At 42.1% G+C, this 20908-nt stretch overlaps 1 protein-coding gene across 1 annotated transcript in view; it reads right to left on the minus strand.

The window, feature by feature from the left end:
- LOC145406359 (uncharacterized) overlaps positions 1–20908 on the minus strand; it is a 110745-nt gene that overhangs the window by 32200 nt on the left and 57637 nt on the right. Inside the window, exons 6-7 of the mRNA XM_080277519.1 lie at positions 16887–17022; positions 14067–14185 (exon numbers count right to left, since the gene is read on the minus strand). Coding sequence (XP_080133645.1) covers positions 14067–14185; positions 16887–17022 — 255 coding nt within the window. The remainder of the gene's footprint in view (positions 1–14066; positions 14186–16886; positions 17023–20908) is intronic.

Below are 20908 nucleotides of genomic sequence, written 5' to 3' on the forward strand. Positions count from 1 at the left end.
TGATTTTTAGGGCCTTGTTCTGTATGATCTGTAGAGTGTTGTGGTGTGTTTTGGTGAGGTTAGAAGCCCAGGCAGGGCTTGCATAATTCATCACTGAACGTATGTACTGTTTGTCTACTGTGGTGGTGGTTTCTTTGTTGTGTCTGAATGTTGTATGGGCAAGTGACCTCAAGGCACTGAGTCTTGGTGTTATTTTATTTTTAATGTTTGTGATGTGTTGTTTAAACGACATTGATGTATTGTATGTTACACCAAGGATTTTGTGTGTGTGTGTGTGTGGTAGGGGAGTGTTGTCTATGGTGAGGTGTGGTATGTGACTGTGTTCTGCTGTCCAGTTTGTGAGAAAGAGTCACTGTAGATTTGGCTGGGGCTATCTTGAGCCTGTGTGGTGAACCATTCATGTAGTGTGTTGAGGTAAGGTTGAATGATGTGTGCAGCTGTGTTTGCGTTTTGGTGCGTACATGTAAGTGTTATATCATCTGCATAGGAAGCTCTGTGTATCTGTGGTATGTGGGGTGTGGGTACGTCGTGCATGTATAGGTTAAAGAGTGTAGGGGACAAAACAGATCATTGGGGAATGCCGTTTGTGAAGTTTCTGATGTTAGAAGACTGACCGGCAAATGTTACATGTGCACATCTGCCTGCTAAGTAGTTTGCCAGCCATCTTTTTGTGTTATTGTGCATGTTTGTGTTGAGTATTTTGTTTGTGAGGTTGTGGCAGGGGATGGCATCAAAAGCTTTGCTAATGTCTAGTGTGATTAGGATTGTTCTGTGTGGTGGCCTAGCTGAATTCATGCCATCGAAAACTCTCTGTGTAAGGTCTGTAAGAAGGGTGTTTGTGGAGTGTAGTAGCCTAAAGCCATGTTGTGACTGGGCTAGGGGAATGTGAGGTGTGACTAGTTGTAGTACCAGTCGTTCAGTGACTTTAGAGGGGGTGCAGAGGAGTGTGATGGGGCGGTGTGAGGAGGGTAACGTGGGGTCTTTGTTGGGTTTAGGGATAGTGATGATATTGCCATGCTTCCAGATGTTGGGTATTATGTTGTGTAAGTAGCTGTTGTTTGATATGTTGGTGAGTGCTTGTATGCTTTGTGGTCCTAGGTGTTTAAGGTGAATGTTGCTTATGTTGTCTGGTCCACAGGCAGATGAGTGCTTGAGGTTGTTAATGATGTACTTCGTCTGGTTGTAAGTGAAAGGTGCGTAGTCTGGGTCTGTGGGGAACTGTCTCTTACGTCGGATGATACATCGGTCTTCGGGATGGGGGTTTAGATGGCTGACTTGTGAAAAGTGATTGATGAAAGTGTTTGCTTGTTGTTTGTTTGAGGGTATGGTGTCTGTTGTTGTGATGGCGGCGTGTGATTGTGTGGTGTTGCTGTTGGAAAGTGTGATGCTGTTTAGTGTTTTGTAGAGTTTGCTGATGTTTGTTTTGTGGTCAAGTGTTTGGAGATAATTTTTCCAGTTTAGTGTTTGCTGTTCTGATATTTTATTGTTTATCTGAGTGTTGAGTTCTTGTATTTGTTGTACGGTGTCTTATGTATGGGGTGTTGGGGAGTGTCGCAGTGTGTCCCGTTGTCTGATGAGGCCTTGAATTTCTGGTGTGAAGTTGGGGTTGTCTCTCTTTCTGTTGCCTCTAGGGATGTGTCTTTTGTCTGTGTTTTGTATAATTGTATTGAAAGTGTGCACAGCGGTGTTGATGTTTGTGATGGGTGTACTGTTTAGTGTTTCGAAATGTTGTTCTGTTTCAGTTACAAAGGCCTCCCAGTTGGCTCTCTTATAATTAGTGTATGTGTGTTTGTGGCCAGCTGGGGTGATTCTGGTTTTGGCAGTGATGATGATTGGAAGGTGATCAGAACCTAGGGTTTTGACCACTCTCCATGATGTAGTGGGGGCGAGGTTTGGGGAGCAGAAGGTGATGTCTGGAGATGATGGGAGGAAGAGGGCTTGGTGTGGGATATGGGTATGTTGGTCTAGACTGTTTAGTATGAAAAGGTGGTCTGCCTGGGATTGTAGTACCAGCCCTCTGTCTGTGTCAGGGTTGTTGACATGCCAGGCCAATGACTTGGCGTTGAAATCGCCACCCAGGATGATGTTGGGTATGTTAGTGACGTGGTGTATCTGTGGATAGTAATTGTGTGGTACTGTGGGGGATGATTGGGGGGGAATGTATGTGTTAGCGATTGTTATGTGCGATTTGTTGCCAGTGCGTATTTTAATTGATTGTATTTCTGTTGTGGTGTCACATGGGGGAAGGGACTTTGTGTGTGCACTGGTACCTGCAAAGTTGATGGATTTGTGTACCAGGGTGATGAGTCCACCGCCGCCGCCGCCGCCGTCGGCCTGGTCTTGTCGAATGGTGGTGAAGTTATGAAATGTCGGTGTTTTCTGTGCTCTGTGTAGTTTTGTTTCTTGTAAAATGGCAGTGTGTATGTTCTGTTGTTTGATGAATTGTGTGAGTTCATGGTTTTTGGTGTTTATGCCATCTATGTTTAACTGAAGGATGTTTATGTTGTGTGTGCGATGTGTGTTGGCTGCTGCAGCACGGGGGGGAGGTGGTGTGCATGGAGGGGAAGGGGTAGGAGGAGGTTGTGATGGAGGTAAGGGTTGAGGTGGATTAGGATGGGTTGGAATGGGAGGAGCTGGGGGACTGGATGGTGTGGGAAGGGTCAGTGGGTTTGGCTGTGGAGGTGTGAAGGAAGTAGGAGTAGGATTGGAAGGGGGGTTGATGGGTGGGGGGAAGGAGCATAAGGAGCAGGTCCAGGTGTTTGTGTAATGTTTTCTGGATGCAAGTGTTGTGCAGGTGTAATGGGTCCAGTTCTTGCAGGAATTGCACTGAACTGAACCCTTTGTCTGTCAGCTCGACGTGATAGGTTTTGAGCATGTTGGACATATGTATTTGTTGGTGGGTCCTAGATTGCTCTCAATGTCCCCGGCTAGAAGTCGTCGTCGAGAAATGACAGCCGGGGAGTCATTTCTCAGTGTTGTAAAAACGGTGTTGTTGTGTGTGTTGTGTTGGGAGATGTGGTACTTGCCCGGGCGACCGAAGCCACTCCCAGGTACTCGAGCCCCGTGAGGGGCCAGGGGGGTTTGCGGTGGTTTGGCCCCCATGCTGTCCTCCTCTTCTCTTCAACAGCCTCTGGGGGGGCAGACCCACGACGAAGACACCACCGCTCCAGGTCTAGTGTGTTTAGTGTGTGTGAAGGGTGAAATGTACTTTGGTGTGTTTAGTGTGTGTGAAGCATAAAATGTATTGTGGTGTGTTTAGTGTATGCTGGTAGTTAAATGTATTGTAATAATGTATTTAGTGTGCATGTGGGGTAAAATGTTTTATGTTTCTGATGTGCGGTGCACAGGATACTGAAATATATGATGAGTGCTAGGTGGTGCTTTTATGTGTCAGATGGAACCAATATGCTTTTTTAAAGTCAGATTGAACCAGTATGCTTTTTTATGTCAAATGGAACCAGTACTGACACTGTGCAGTTGCCTGATCTCTTGAGTTTTGCTTAATGTGACCTAAGATTTGCAGCTGGGGCAACATAATAATTTGCTCTCAATACACTGGATACACACATGTTTCTGCAAGCTAGTAGGAGACATGAGAATCATGAAGGTGAGATAAAAACAACTCTGAAAGATGAAATTGGTTAAATGTTTATGAAAGTAAGTGAGAGAGAGAGAGAGAGAGAGAGAGAGAGAGAGAGAGAGAGGATATGGAGGATAAAGGGGGAGGAGGACATCTCTAAATACATCTAGCCACACATAAATATAAAAAAGCACTTATATTATCATTTTTGCATATTCTGATCAAATGCTAAAATCCCTAAATTATCATTGTGAATCATTTTCATCCTCATCATCATCATCCCAACCTGTATTCTTAGAAACAAGGAAAGAGAAAGCACCTAGTGAAATGGGCCACAAAATCATTCATAATATCATTCAAGCCTACAGAATCCTAGCTCCAGCTTAAAACCATAAATATATATATTTTTTCAGATATGCTTCACATATACCTGTCAGTCATTTCCCTGACCACAAAGCAAAATTTGTGTGTTATACCCTTGCTATGTGCTTCACCATACACACCTCATCTGTCTAATTTGAACCCTTGTCAATTCCTTTGCTTCACTGATTTACACATTTAACTGTCTCACTCATGCATTTATCATACTGATTCACCTTCCTGTTGGATTACCATATCACCTGCCACCTTCAGACTCACTCATATATATATCTGTTTCACCAACCTATGACCATAACACTTATGCACGCTATCTTCTGCCTTACTATCAACAGGCATCCACATCGCACAACTTCACAAATCACTTTGTTTCTTGTCCTATCCATTTTATACATATCACATGTGGAGAGGATGGAGGGTAAAAGACTGACGAAGAGAGTGTATGTGAGTGAGGTGGAGGGGGGAAGAGGGAGGGGGGAAGAGGGAGGGGGAGGCCGAGGATGAGATGGAGGGATAGGGTGGAGAGGTATATGAGAGAGGGGGGTGTGAGTTGGGAGCAGGGCAGTGAAATGGCAGGGGACAGGGCGACTTGGAGGCGATTTGTTTGTGGCCACCCCAAACGGGATTGAGGCGTCTGGCAATAGATAGATAGATAGACATATTCTTCAACACTCTCATTTCCCCTGCTCTTACTCCTAACTTTTTCATGATCATTCCATACCAAAGTCTCACACCCATACATTAATGGGTCATTGGAGCCACCATGCTCCGTCCTCTATTTCGTAACCAGGCCATCACAGCACCTGCAGCACACTTTTTTACTTTCAATATACAATATTCCCTTCTCTCATCAGAACTCCTTTCTTGCACCCATCTCAACTACTTATTATCACAAAAAAAAAAAAAAAAAAAAAAAATCTTTAACCCTTTCAGGTCTCCTGGCCACTATAGTGGCTTTCTCGGTAGGGGTCTCCTAGCCACTCTCGTGGCAGCATATTTAGGCATGAATGAAAACTGTTGCGTGAGGCTGGTGAATGAAATAAGGATACAAGCTGCTCCCCAGACCCCTCTGCTTCTACCAGGCATGTGTAGATCACAATATTTTAGTTTACACAGCCTGGGAAGAGCTAATCATGTAGGGGGGGTTGGGTTGCACGTATTGGTTCTATTATACTGTTGATCTGGCAATATTTTTAAATATTTTGGTATCAGACAGTTCATTTAGCAAGAGAATATTGTTTGCAATATAGTTTTACTGCTCTGGAGGATACATAGCTCTCATCTCCCTCCTCCCTTTCAAATCCCCCTTCCTCCACCCCCCTACCTCCCATCAATCCCCCACCCCTCTACCTCCCACCCTTCCACCCTCCACTGTCCCTCCAATCCCTCACCCCCTACATCCTCCATCCTCCTACTTCCCACCAATCCCCCACCCCTCTACCTCCCACCCTCCACCCTCCACTCTTCCTCCAATCTCCCATCCCCTGCCTCCCACTTATGCACATACTGCAGCTACCGGGTCACATGCAAGCAAGAGATTGTTGCGTTGTATGTCTCAATATTTATTCATTTCCTGGGTGTTAGAGTGTCTGATTGAGGGAAAATATATACAGATTTAAGATTTTAGGTTTCTAAGGTTGTTTCTGTAGCCTTTTATACACGTACCATGCATTTATTTGTTACCAGGCGGACATACATGTTCAGCGACTGTTGCCTTTTTCACTGACAAATGATTGTTCGTATTTCCTTACTATTTTCTGATTTATATTTCATGAGTTTCTCACATTTCCTGGTTATACTTATAACACCGTCAATTTTGAGGAATAACAAGTATTTGATCACTGTCTCTACTGTTGCCTGTAGGTACACAAGATGATATAGTTAGCAACAAGGAAATAAACATATGTACATACAAAAGGCAAGCTTGTAGGCTTACCCTCATGTCCTCACCCCCCCAGCATTTTTTTTTTTTTTTTTTTTTTTTTTTTTTTTTTTTTAAGGGGGGGAAGAAGGAACCAAAGGCAATGAGCGTGCAAAACTGTTCCTTCCAAGAGAAAAACAAAATACAAGAGAGAGCCAAATTCAAGATCCAATCATTTCGAGATGCCTGGACACTGCGTTTGAAAGACTGGAGATCATAGGAAGCGGGAAATACAGACAGAGGGAGACAGTTCCAGAGTACTAAGCAAAATAAAAGCAAAGTAAAATAAATTAGTAATAACTAGTAAGTAAGTGCTAGTTTTATAAGGATCTTGTAACTGTTTAGTTTGTTGTTTGTAAAGAAAACATCTCAAGAATCATTCACAAATCACGTGAGATATAATGTATAGTACATATTTCAGTGCACTGTTTTTTATGGAAAAACATGGAAACAAACAATACAATCATGTTGCCTATGCACCAAGAAATCACCTACCCGCCGAGACGGCAATACTCACCACGCTACCACATACCATTTGCTATGCAACTTCCCATCATTTTTGCAACACTTGTATGGTGAGTAGAACTCTAATGTTTTATAGGCAGATGTTTATTACTTCCTTGTGCATGAATATGATATTTTTTTCTTTATTTGCAAGCCTTGACTTTTTTTTTCTGTGTCTGTCCTCCTCTCTTCCTATTTCTCCCATCTTTCCTGTCACTTCTTATTGCTTTTCTTTCCTTTACAGGTGGTTTTACATTGAGTGACACGCCAAATGGTTTCCTGTAAGCCAAGAAACCATTTACTACACTGGGTGGTAACCATATAACCAAACCATATGTGTTCCCTACGTGTCAACAAGTGGGTTGGTGGAGGATTAGTGCCCCTCCCCGTAAAACAACTAACTCAAAGACAAATGGCCACCCCTTACGGGATTGTGGCGTCTGGCAATAGATAAATAGATAGACTTTTTTCCAAAAAATGCGTCTGTCAAACATGACCTTGGGACCTCTTTGAGACCTGAAAGGGTTAAAAGCAGGGCGAGTTCCTCGAACACAATGAAACTGCTGGATGGTAACCATAATACAGCAGACCCCTCATCACATGATAAACTGGTATGCGATGATTTACCTATATGATGGCAAAAATGGATCTTTTTCGATTTACAATAGCATTTTCCCTTATACGATTACCATTATCGTATACGAAGACTCGCTGGTCAGTGTACGATTGTTATTTTTGGTCATACAATCACCGACATCCAAGCTTACAATCATTTCATTGTTCCAAGATGGTCTTTGCATTTGCCACTATCAGGCGTGTTAGCATCACTGATAGACCAATACAGTCAGGTCTTATTATACATTTTTTCACTAAAGCAGAATCTCCTAAATTGCGCTATTATGAGACTGAGCACATGCCGCGATTTGAGAATTCCGCAAGTTAGAAATAACTGATCTCATGGGGAAAATTATTTATAAGTCTATCATTTTGGAAAAGTTGCCTCCCTTACCCCCAAACCTACAGTACATCAAACTGGTCACCAGCAAACACTAACAACCTGGAAATGAGATTAGTAAAGCATATTCAGTGGAAATGAACAATACAGTAAGATTCTTACCTGACTCTCACTGATGACACTGCTTGAATGGACGGGGAAGGGAAGAGGGGTTCTGAGGCCTGAAGAGGACTACGGCCTCTCGGCATGAGGAGAGTGTGCTGCCGGCTCTGTGGCACTTCCTCCTCGACGTCCCTCAAGAACCCCTGAAAGTCCAGTATGGAGGCAATGGAAGCGATGTCGTCATCACCCTCAGCTGCCTCCATGTTGTCATGAGTCATCAATTTGTTGAGCTTAATTCTTTGGCAAACAGGCGCAGCCTTTCCATATTTTCTGTTGAAATGAGTCTCTCACAGGTTACTTATTTTTCCTGGATTACCACAGCAACTGGGCATTTTTATAAACATACCTCTGAAAGCTACATATGAGGATGTAGAATGCGTGATACAGTGACGCATCCAGGGTTGGTAAACAATGTGGCCAGTTGGAGAGATCGTTCGTAAACACTGCTGATGACGACCTGCCAGCTTCCTTGAATATTCCCAAATTTTGTTTTTTCCACTCACTTCTTGCAGTCACAATTCAACAGTTAACTATCTGCGTTACATATGTACCAAAGTTATATAACTTGAGATTGTGAGTTTGCTATTACAGTCGACTCTCGATTCTACAGACCCCAAATCAAGACCCCGAATCAACGGATTTCGGAAACAACGGACAATATCTGCTAAAAGAGAATTGCTCCGGACACTGGTCATTTGTCTGTTATTTGAAAGTTTGTCATTTCCAACTACATACAGTATTTATCTTTACAGGTACAAAAATAAATGACATTGTAGTTGAACATAACAAATTACTGTACCATAGTACTGTACCTGACCCACCTGACCCATGTCCCATACCACCAGCCACTGCCTGCCTCACTGTTGTGTTTATTGTCACTGTGATAAAAGTTTATTTGCTTATTTCCTTGCTCCTCATTTCCCCTCAGAACACTGAGTATGTGGTTCCAGACTAACTTTAGTTATGCCTAAGCACTCTGAAAGTGCTATGAACACAAGAAATGCGTTTATTTCAAAGGAAAGTGTAAAACTGTTGGACAAAGTGGCATGTGGTGTGGGAGCTTATATGCAAATGATCAGACATGAAATGACTTGGGTGTGTTTATGATGTGGACAGTTTCTTTGTTGAAAAAAAAAAAGTTAATGATGAAGGAGCAGTAAAATTCATGTGTTCGCCTTGGGTGCAATGTGTGAAAGAAAAAAAGAGAAAAGCTTTGTTCCTGACCTTTGTTACAAACTGACGGTCTTTGGCAGAGAAAATTCGGCTCTTACGGTCTGTGAAGACACTTCGGTACATGTTGATGTAAATAGCTAGGTAAGATCATTGATGTGAGTTCAGTCCTTGTGAATTTCTGTATACTGTACTGTCATACAAATTATACTGCTTGGCTGACTTGTTTATTATTCACGATTACTGCATTCGTGTGTATCTGAGAAATGAAAAGCACGCAATCACTCCATGATGACGACTTCAGTATAGTTTTTTTCCTTTTCTGTTGATGATTAATGATTCAAAAATAGTTTCACACTTTTTTTTTCTTTTTTTCTTTTTTTTAACCCCTAAATACTGCAATTCGATCTAACTTGTCTGCGGAGCCGCAATTCAAGGGTGTTTTTTCGACTTTCACCAAGGGGAAAATCAATATGTTCTGGCTAAAGAGGAAGAATTTACACAGGTACCTGACAGCACAATCAGCACCCCCCCAGGCCTAATGGTTACTGCACAATTGAGGGTCAAAGTTGAAAAAAAATAAAATAGTTACCCCCCAAAATTTTTGAAAGCACATCATAGTTTTGATAACTAACTATTTCTATTACTGAAATAGGTCACTGCCATATCATATGTCACACCAAGCCCGAGAACAGGTGTTTTGGGGTGTGGGAAGATTACTTGGTTTGGGGGAGATAAAGTACCTTGTGGGGAGAAGGTTTGTAGGTATGGAGGTTGGATAAAACCATCTTTTCTCATCAAAGTACAGCACTTTAGTTTGTTCTTGACCAACTACTATGAAAACAGATATGTATGTACGTGTGGGGAGATAAAATTCGGTCAGGAAGAAGGCCCACAACGAGTACATTGAACCTTGGGAGATCATTTACGGTAACAACCAATTTGGCTAGTTGAAACAAACAAAACATATGTGATTTGGCATATCAACCATGCAAGCAGGTGTGTTTACAGGTGTGGGGAGATAATTCACATATGGGGAATAATCCTGCAGTGCCTCATAGTACTTCAGAAACTTTCAGAAACACCAAATGTTTATGTTGCCATGATGGAAACTAGAATATTGTTCAATATTGTTGCAGATGTATGCAAGGGAAAAGGTAAAATGTAAATGTCTTTACTATATCAAGGTGGAGAGGTGGTGGTGGGGGGAGGGGGCTGGGTGATGGTGAGGGGGCTGGGGCTCAGATGCCTGTGATTGCATGTGTTTGCATGTATAGAATAGTATACAGAGAAGCATTTATTATGTTCAGGTACGAAAAGGCACAGAAAAAAAAAAAAAAAAAAAAAAAATCGAGGCAATACATATAAAGCACGTGTACATGTGTTGGGGGTGGAGGGAGTGGGGGAGGGGAGGCATGGGAGGGGAGAGCAAGCCAAGCTGCATGCTCACTATCACACGATGTTTTTATTGGGGGTAGGAGGGTAGCATGGGGCCAAAAGGGAGGGAGGGGGTAGGGTAAGTAGGGGTATACAAGATTGGGGGGGAAGGTGAGGGGGGCTGGAGGGGGATGGTATGGGCCTCGTGGTTGGGGGAGGGGTAAATTTCGACTAACAACGTCCTACTGGGGCATACAGAGGGGTGGGAGGATCTTCAGAAAGGGTTATTACGTGACAGATGAAGAAACATTCAGGCAATGGGTGGGCCTAGAGGGAGGTGACCCCCCCTGCCCCCAGAGGTGCTGGATCACTCAACTCGAGGCCAGAGGGGTTAGTTCTCATTGGCTTGAAGGGATATACATCACAATCGGGGCAGAGCAATGTGCAGGCAGTTCTTTACAAAGTGTGCTATACAGTATTGAAGTAAAGCGGCTGAGAGGGCTAAAGTGGTCAACACGTACATTGACGTGCTTCAGTATTTAGGGGTTAAATGAGTACATCAAGAGTGATTCTTAGCAAAATATGCATGATTCTGGGCGGCCATTATTCACATGTTAATTAGGTCAGAAGTTTTTGTTCAAATGGTAATGAGGACTTTCAAGAGGCTTCATGGTAATCCTTAGTGGTTAAAATTTTTATGGGGAATATTAGGGGGCAAAACTAGTCAGTTAGATTACGTTAGAGTGCACTGATGTGTCAAGTCAACAAGATCGTAATGTAAACACAGGTCTTGGATGTCTTACGGCAGACATATTTGTAATAGTTTAAATATATTTTCAACGAAAAATATGAGGCTCCTAGAACCTAACCCCCTATTTTACATGTAAATATATGTCACGTTTTAGCGTAAAATTGATTTTGCACGAGGTTCTGCATGACCTATCTCATGTTGTATGAAGACTCTACTGTACACGATGAAGCAATTCGTTATATAATGGGTCCATAGAAATGGGGTATTGTGAGGTAAACTAGTAAGTGATAACGTCGCTGGACCTCATCTTCGATACTATCATATTTCTTTTGCTATTTTTCGAGCTTTAAGCTATTTTTCCTTTCATTTTCAAGCAACGGACACTCATCCCCTCCCTATTAGTCCACTGAATCGAGGGTCAACTGTATAGGTGGAATCACCGCGTCCATCTAGTGAAGAATTACTCCTTATAATTCATTCTCTACCAGAAGGGTGCAGCCTTTCCCTATTTTCTACTGAAATGAGTCTTTCACAGATTTACTTGTTATTATTCCTGGATTACCACAGCTACTGGGCATTTTTATAATCACACCTCTGAAAGTTATAAATGAGGATTTAGAATGCATGATACACTGACACATCCAGTCGGAGCGGTGGCTGGTAATTAACACGGCCAGTTGCCACTATCATCCTTGTCAGGTCTGTAATGGTGGGTAACTTTGGTTTTCTTCTCACCACCTTCAATCCTCCTTATTACATCAAACTTTTGGGTGTAAGTTAATGTCGGCTTCTTCCCCTTCCTCAAAGAAGTTGTAGACTTAGGAGGGCTACGATCGGCCATGGTAACAAAGGGCAGGTGGAGGAAGCAAAGGGGGGTGGGGGAAATATCCTCTTGTACACCACACCAGAACCACGCACTGTCAACAGAAAGGAGACAATGCACTGAGCCAGGCAGGCGCCAGGGCTCACACGCACGCGCCCCTCATGCTTGGTGTGGGAGGGAAGCGCTGTGATTGGCTTAGAGTAAGTGTTATGCTTGAATATAATTGGTTTAGTAATTAACGACTGACTAGACGTGCTGACTTGAGGTAATGGTGGCACGTATTACATGAGGTACCAGAAAACCTTCACTTTCAAGGCTGCATCCGCGAATTTCGTGCAATTTCTGCGGTTTACTGACGTTACAAACTGTTGCATGATGCTGCCACATATTATGAATCTGCTGTTTAAGATCGCCCGATTTAGGAGATTCTACTGTATGTGATAAATCACTATAATGATGAACAAAAAGTTAGACCCATTTTCAGAATAATGATGGTGAGGCGATTGTGAATTCACCAGAACAATGCCTCCCAATCAGCTGACTGAGTCAAGATGGCTGCCCAATGTTTACATTTGCTGTGATCATCTGCCATTCATTCCAATTTGTGCATGATAGATCACTGAAACATCATTGCCATCACCAAATAACAGTGCAAGTGTGTAATAAATAATGCACTGCAATATTAAATGAAGTTACCCAAGGGGTGATTGGAGTTTATTGCTCACGTAATGCCACTCAGGGATGAGTGAGGTTGGTCACTCTCATCTTAAATGTCAGGACCAACTGCCTAGCCCCGGGCTTCTACGCTCCTCATGGGGCAACGTAGGACTGGATGATGGATGGATGGATGGACAATATTTTGTATGTGAAATACAGTACTGAAGTTTGTGACGAGAATCGTTTGAAAATCGTGTCTACCTTATGTACATGGCCTCCCAGCCAGCCGATAACAGGACCTTCCAGTCAGCTGATTGAGCCACGATGGCCACCCAGTGTTTATATTTGCTGTGGTCATCTGCCTTTCATGTCACTTTGTGCATGAATGGCCACTGAAACACCACTGCTAATGCCAAATAACAGTGCAAGCATGAAACAAACAGTGCAGTGTGGGATATTATGTGATGATAAGCTTATATGAAGCTATAGATCGTGATGAATGTTTTTGGCATATCTGATACAGCCAGGATTCCAAGGGCTTGAATGATGAGTGAATGGAAGCATGGCCCATTGGACTAGGCAACTTTGGGCTGTCTGGACACTGCTACTCCTCACCCTGCCCTAGGATGGGAAAGGAGGTCCAGATGATGATGATGATGATGAAAACTTTTTTTGTATGTAATGCTAAAACTAAAACCTGTGACCCGCAAATCATGTCTGGCAAGCATGCCACCCTTAATGGAAAGCATGGTACTACTGAAGGCAAGTCTAAAAAGGTACAGTAATTATTATTAACCCATGGACTGCACAATTACCTTTTTTTATCCCACCCCATGGTGTGCAAAAAATGAAGGATTTTTTTTTTTTTTTTTTTTTTTTTTTGTAAACTTGAACATAAACATAAACATCTAGGGCATCATCTGGTGAAAAAAAAAAATAATAATCTCTCTCTCTTCGTCTTTGCATAGGGCCATGCGTAAGTTTACATACGGGAGTAGTAAAAAAAAAAAAAAAAAAAAAAAAAAAAAAAAAAGTTTATTATAAACTTGAAGATAAACATCCAGGGCATCATCTGGTGAAAAGAAAAAAAAAAATCTCTGTCTTTGTGCAGGAATCGAGTTGTCTGCAGTGATACACGGCCAGCACAGCCTGAGCAGTGGCTCAAAACGTGACGCTACCCAGCCTGAGCTGTGGCTTGCAATTCAAGGGTTAAAGATTTTAGGTTATGTGATCCTACACTAACTCCCCATCCCCACTGAACCCATGTTATATCAACCTTGTCATATGATAAATCATATGTGATGGGTTTTCACTTGTGGTAACCCCACTATATAGCATGTCAGGACTGCAGTGTGGTGTTGGAGTTCAGGCGGCAAGTGAAATGAAGTGAAGTGAAATAACTACCAGCCTAGGAGAGCTGGAAATTGTTCACGCTGTTGGGTTAGTGATCCTTGGCCAAAAACGTGTATCTCCATTGCATGCATGTTATGACTGACTCGACGTATGATAAATTATTATGCAATGAATTTTTTCAAACACACTGTTACTGTAAAACAAGAGTGACCTGTGCAGTCCTACAGTTCCAAACTAGTTTCAACCAACTAAGAAAGATTTGTATCTTATTTTTAGTCAGAACCTTTTTACACAGCATCAGTATAAAAACTGAATGTAATCATACATACAAACTCAAGCTAACTGCCTGTAGACACATTACCAGAAATCATACAAAGCAACCTGGAGGATTATCATGAGGAATGTCCACTCTGATCTATTATAATACATACATACCTTCACTATTTTTTCTACCCCTGACGAGGCAATGACAAAGTTCTGTGGGTTGAATCGGACTTCATTAACGATGGAACGGTGCCCTCTCAGTACCATGTGTGCCTCAGATACAAAGTGTTCTGGTCAAAGCAGAAGGGAAAATGGTGACAAATCATGTGGTGCACGCTAATCCTATTTATCTGCCTGTTTATTTATACAGGGTGGTCCATACAAAGCCTTCAACTTGCTTCAGAGTCATGGGAAAGGCTCTAACTGCTGGTGTGGGAGTGGGTGTCAAGGTGGGAAATGGAAATGAAAATAAATGATGCAGGATAGATATTCACAATGCTGAATACCCATCCACAGAACACATGAGAAACTGCCCAGCCAAGTGAAAGAAGGGTATTGCATATGGACTACCCAGCACATAATTATCTGTGAGATGACTGGAACTTTTACAATCATGTAAAGTCACAGAGACGATAGGCTGGTTATTTACTTTTGAATGTACATGACTTCAACAGACTAGCCTAGGGCCTATATAATTTGAAGAGGTAACAATGGTCTGTTGAGTTATATGATCACCAAGGATACTGCAGTCTCTTCACTGGAGCAGCTGTAATAAAGATACAGTAACTCCACACAACCTTATTGTGACACATAGCTATCAACTGCCAACATAACCCAGTACATATCAAGGACAGCAATAAAAACATACATGCTCCATCCCATCCTCCTACATACTTCACTGATTTACATCATCATCATCATCATCATCCGGGACTCCTTTCCCACCCGAGGGCAGGGTGAGGAGTGGCAATGTCCAGACAGCCAAAGTTTGCCCAGTCCAATGGGCCACACCTCCATTCACTCATCATTCAAGCTCACAGAATCCTGGCTTCAACAGACAGTCCAAAAAACCTTCATCACGTTCTGTAGTTTCACACATACCTGTCTGATAAGAGTCAATCCGAACGCTGTCACATTAAACGGGGGTGCCAAATCCCTGGTTATGCACTTTTCCATACAAAATTCATCCAGCCAGCTCGGTCTCTTGTCAGCCCCCCCTTAGCCTCACTAACTTCCATACCTCTCCTCCTCACACACTCATTCTGTATGCTTCTGTCAACCTTTTCAGCCATGGACATGACAATCCAGTATAATCCATAATGAAAAAAGTTCCATGACATTCTATCACAGAGATGAAGGGATTTGAAGTATAACTTTTAAAAAATGCTTCTGGTTTCACACTTGCTTAATGAATATAATGTTTTCATTAATGAGGAAAATTTGAAATAGCACAATTTACAGAGCTAAAAGACTGAAATGAACTGCAAATCCTATCCTTCATGCAGCAAGATCCGATGCAGTATGCATCAAAATCCCTAAAAGTGTTTCAGATTTTTGCATCGCTTTAAGACAGTTTCTTGGTTACAACGATTTTCCTTGTACCAATACATTCTCTGATAACCAATGACAACCAAAGTGGTGTTTTCTAATCTACCTTTTTGTGGTTATCAGCGGGTAATATAACTGTGATAAGTGGGGGCGCTCGCCATCCACTCACTTGATGTAGTGCTGCTTTGGGTGTCTGCACCCATCCTTCCTCTTCTGCCTTTTTTTCCTTCTTTCTTTCCTCTTTCTTCTGCCTACAGGTGACTTTACACTCCTTCTTCTTTCTTTCTTTCCTTCATTTTTTCCTCTTCCTTCTGCCTATGGTGAGCCTACACTGAGTGACAAGCCACATGGTTTCCTGTACATCAGGAAACCATTTACTATGCGGGGTGGCAACCATATAACCAAATTATGGCACCTGGTTGTTTAGTGGGTAATTAAGGTGATCCAATCACACTAAGCCTGTGTAGGCTTATATCCAAAGGGTGGTTGGGGTTTATTGCTCACATAAGGCCACTCAGGGATGAGTGAGGCTGGTCACTTTCATCTTAAATGTCAGGACCAACTTGCCTAGCCCAGGGTTCCTATGCACCTTATGGGGCGACAAAGGATTGGATGATGGATGAATGGACATTACTTTATTTCCAGGCTGAACTTAAGTAAATTCCCCTTTATGAAATCTTTAGTACACACAGGAATATCAAGAACTGGCCTTCATTTTGTGTGCTTGTGTAGTGCATCACCTGCAATTTTTTAGATGCCTAGTGGTTTAGTGATTTAGGATGCTCCAATGAAATATGGTCCATTTGGGTCTAACTTCAAGAGGTGGTTATGATTTACTGGTCATACAATGCCATTGCGGGGCAAGGAACTGGTCACTCTTGTCAGTCTAGACTGGGTATCCTAGTCCAGGGTGCATACACTCCTGACAGGGCAAAAGTGGATTGGATGATGGATGGATGAATGGGTACTCTTTATTAAACATGCAAATCCTATATCTATTATCCCTAGTATGATCAGTGAGGCCCAGGTTAGGCCAGCATAATTCAAAAGATTTAAGGGTAGGTGACTGACTGAAACCTCAGTAGCATTATGTAATCCAGAAACAACCCGCTGTCTGTTGGGGATCTGAAACTGCACATAACATTTGTTTGTCACCAGAAGTGATGAACAGGACCACTGGATCACCATGCATCTATAGGCATATTTAGCCTTTAAAAAATTACATTTCAAGGATACAAAAGGGTAATGCCAGAATACTGAGAGATCAAAAACAGGAAGTATTACTGTATTACCAGTCTACTGATTGTTAGTCCTCTTAAACCTTCTCAGCTAGAGAATGTACTTCTGATTTTGTAATGACTAATGCCAGATGACTTATTTGGCTTTGGTGGGACCTCTTGTGGTGACGGGATAACATATATACTACAAGCTTGATGCACTTACTTGTGCTATGATCATCAGGAATCTTCCACATGTAGAGATTGAAGTCATCCGAGCCAGAGAGTACGAACTGGTCACTGTCACCAGCAAAGCAGCAACTCTTCATGGTGCATGAGTTGTAGTAGTGCTGGGCATCAAACTGAGGGCACACAAATATTCTACAGTTGTCTGATGGAAGGTAGATTTATAATGAGAGTATAGGTGGCTGGGGAATGACTGGGAGGAGAAGTGAAGCGAGAGAGGAGGAAGAAATCAGTAGGATGGGAGTAGTGGAAGCAATGAAGAAAGTCAAAATGGAGAAAGCCCAAATGAATTGATGGAGTGTGTGGTGAAATGCTGAAGCATGGGGGAGAGACAGTAGTAGAATGGATATGGAAGATTTGCAGATTAGCCTGAGAGGAAGGTAGAGTCCCAGAAGACTGCAAGTCAGGTATAATTATTCCCCTGTACAAAGGAAAAGGGGAATAAAGAAGTGTGTGGTAATCACAGGGGCATTTGTCTTCACAGTGTAACAGGAAGTGTATTTGGCAGGGCACTTATTGACAGAGTTAGGGAAATAACAGAGAAATTAGTTAAAGAAGAACAGGGAAGTTTTAGAAAGGGAAGAAGTTGTGTAGATCAGATATATATTCTTACAGTAGCTCTTTAGCGGAAAAGTTTCTAGAGATGGGAAAGAAGTTGTATGAAACCTTAATGGATTTGGAGAAAGCATATGAAAGAGTGGATTGACACGGATTGTGGAAAATATTTTGAATATATGGAGCATATGGGAAGTTGCTGAATGTCATGAAGAGTATGAATGAGGGTGCTAAGGCTGCAGTGCATGAGGATAGTGAATTGAGTAAATCTTTGTCTGCAAGTTGGACTGAAACAGGGATGTTATGTCTCTATGGTTGTTCAGTCTGTATATGGATGGCATTATAAAAGAGAAACAAGGTAGGGCAGTGGATGATGGAGTGGCCCTCATGAGAGACAGCAGCATTTGGAAACTTCCTGTACTGTTGTTTGCAGATGATATTATATTGTTAAGCAAAGTGGACAGGGAACTGCAAGGCTTAGTGAATGAGTTTGGGAGGGTATGTAAGAAACGGAATCTAAAGGTGAATGTAGGGAAGTGTAAAGTTATGGTCTTCGAGAGACAGGAAGTCACTGAATGTACAATGAGGTGGGATGATGAGGAAATGGAAAATGTGAGTGCACTTAAGTACTTGGGTAGTGTGATGAGTAAGGATGGAGGTTTGGAGGACGAAGTGCTTGAATGGGTGCAACAAGGAGGTAAGGTTGCTGGTTCTTTGAAAGCAGTGATCAGAAATGGAGAAGTGAGCACTGATGTAAAAAAGTCGCTGCATGACAGTACGTACTGCAATACCAACTCTAACGTATGGAAGTGAAGCTTGGACCTCGTTGGGAGGATACAAATCAAGAGAATGCAGTGAAAATGAGTTATTGGAGAGGAGCATGTAGAGTTACATGGACAGACAGACTGACAAATAAAGATGTGAAGGAGTGTTGTGATGTGGATGTGACAGAATGCGTTAGGATACACAATGAGGCGGCTTGGCCATGTGGAGTGGACGGAGAGCGAGAGAATAATGAGAAGGTGTATGTGTGTGAGGTGGAGTGGGGGAGAGGGAGAGGGAGGCCAAGAATGAGATGGAGGGATGAAGTGTTGAGGTATACGAGGGGGGGGTGAACTGAGGGGAGGGCAGTGAAATGGCAGGGGACAGGGAGACATGAAGGTGATTTGTTTGTGGCCACCCCTTATGGCTTACGGGATTAAGGCATCTGGCTATAGACAGATAGACAGATTTACAATGCCAGAACATTCTGGGGTACACAAACTTATCAACCAAGCAGCTTTTCTGTAGAATACTGTACAATGTGCTGCCCAAAAGTTCCTGAAATTTTACTAAAGAGGGAAAAAAAAACTTATGTCAAGTCCTAATCACCACCATTCCCTTTATAGTAGTCTCTTTGGGCATGCAGACATCCATCCCAGTGTTTCTCCCACAACAGGGATGCGTTCTGGAAGCCCCTGACCATCAGTTGGTTCAGGACCTTTTGCGATTTTCTCCTGGATCTCCTCAGAGATGTCAAATCTCAGTCCTTTCAGCTGGATTTTCATTTTCACAAAGAGGAAAAAAATCAAAGGGGGCCAAATATGGTGAATACCGGTGGTAAGACAAAACCGGTATGTTATTTTATGCAAAAAACTATTGAACAACAAGGGTTGTGTGTGTGGGTGCATTGTCATGGTGATGCACCCATTTGATGGTGCACCACCTGTCTCGATGTTTTCACTTGACTGAATGTTTTTGCCTCATGTCGTCAGACAACATGCATTGGCAAGTTTCATACAATAGGCTAATAAAGTCACAAACAAAATGGATTGTCCTCCTGCGATCTTCATGGAAGGTTTCAAGAACTCTGGCCACAATGTCAGGAGCTGAACTGGTGAATGGACGAACAGAATGTGCACCATCATCTGTTGATGTCTGTCTGTTCTTTTATAAGCCTAAACCAGTCGTAGGTGTCAGTAACCCCCAAAGCACTGTCACCAAATGCTTGTTTGAACATACACGTATTATAAGTTTCTACCATGTCCTTCACAAGTTTCACGCAAAACTTGATGCACACACGTTGCTTCTTCACATCCTCCATTTTTTGACATCATAAAATTTGCAAACTAACCCAAGGACATGATAAAAAAAACACACAGGAAGCAAACACATCCACCCTGCACAATGCCACACAGTAACAAAGGGTGCGTGCACTGCCACCTAGCATCCACACACCATACAACAAGCAGTTCCCGCCCTGCTTTCAAATTTCGGGAACTTTTGGGTAGCACCTCGTAAAGATTTAACACAAAATAATCTGTAAAAAGATAGGTCAGCATCAGAGACAAAGAAAAAAAAAATTGTGTTGAACTTAATTTTTTTATAATTTCACCTCGACACATAACCCTGGTTTTCAAAGAAAATAAAGCAGGATCATTTCATTGATTAGAGCAATACTTCCATTCAACATAGCATGAATTAAATAAACAGTTTACTGTCCATCAATGGACCGATATTTTAGCGTCAATCAGGAATGCACTGTATTACTTTATTACAAGTAGTGCACCATGGAATCATCATTATTATAATTATTACCACTACCATCTCAACCCTATTTCTCACCTAAGATATCACATAAAGCAGGAGTCAAAAGAAAAGAAGGAGAAGGCAAACAGTAGGAGAACCATCCCCAAAACTAAATCAGACTGTTGAGCAGTAACATGAGTAAAATCTAAAAATATGTTGTCATAATGAATGGGTTGGTACCATCTACTGTATTCCTAACCCCTTTTCCTTGGGAAGAGGAGGTCTCTGACGCTAACTACAATCACCTGGCAGTATAAAAAATAATAGCAATATAACTGATACTCCCATTCTCAAAAGGTTAACCAAAGACTTTTCTCGAACACAAACCTGGCATACAATAAGGCTTGCAATACAGTACATAATTGCTATATGTTGCCTTTCCACAATCTTTTTTAGTTATGAGTTCTCAGTAAATTTTCTTTAGCGATATATCCTAAGTGAATTACATATCTTTTTTTTTTTTTTTTTTTTTTTTTTCCCCCTACACATCCTCAGCAAATTGGTGGTTGGTGGTGGCGACCAATATCCACTAACTTAATGTAGTGCTGCCTACTTCCGTCACCTTTATCATTCCTTTTCTGTGTCTGCTCTCCTCTCTTGCTATTTCTCCTATCCTTCATGTTACTTTATACAATATCACTACTCTTTCCTTTTCAGGTGGCTTTACATTGAGTGACAAGCCTAACCATTTCTTGTAAGCCAGGAAACTGTAACACTGGGTGGTAATCATATGACCAACCCATACGTGTTCCCTATGTGTCAACAAGTGGGTTGATGAAGGGTTAGTGCCTTGTCCCATAAAATAGCTAGCTCAAAACCAAATGACTACCCCTTATGGGATTATGGCATCTGGCTATAGACATAGATAAACCTTAGTAT

This window comes from Coenobita brevimanus, chromosome 70 (assembly GCF_032717465.1).
Source record: "Coenobita brevimanus isolate Jiangsu-jjx chromosome 70, ASM3271746v2, whole genome shotgun sequence".
Taxonomy (NCBI): Eukaryota; Metazoa; Arthropoda; class Malacostraca; order Decapoda; family Coenobitidae; genus Coenobita; species Coenobita brevimanus.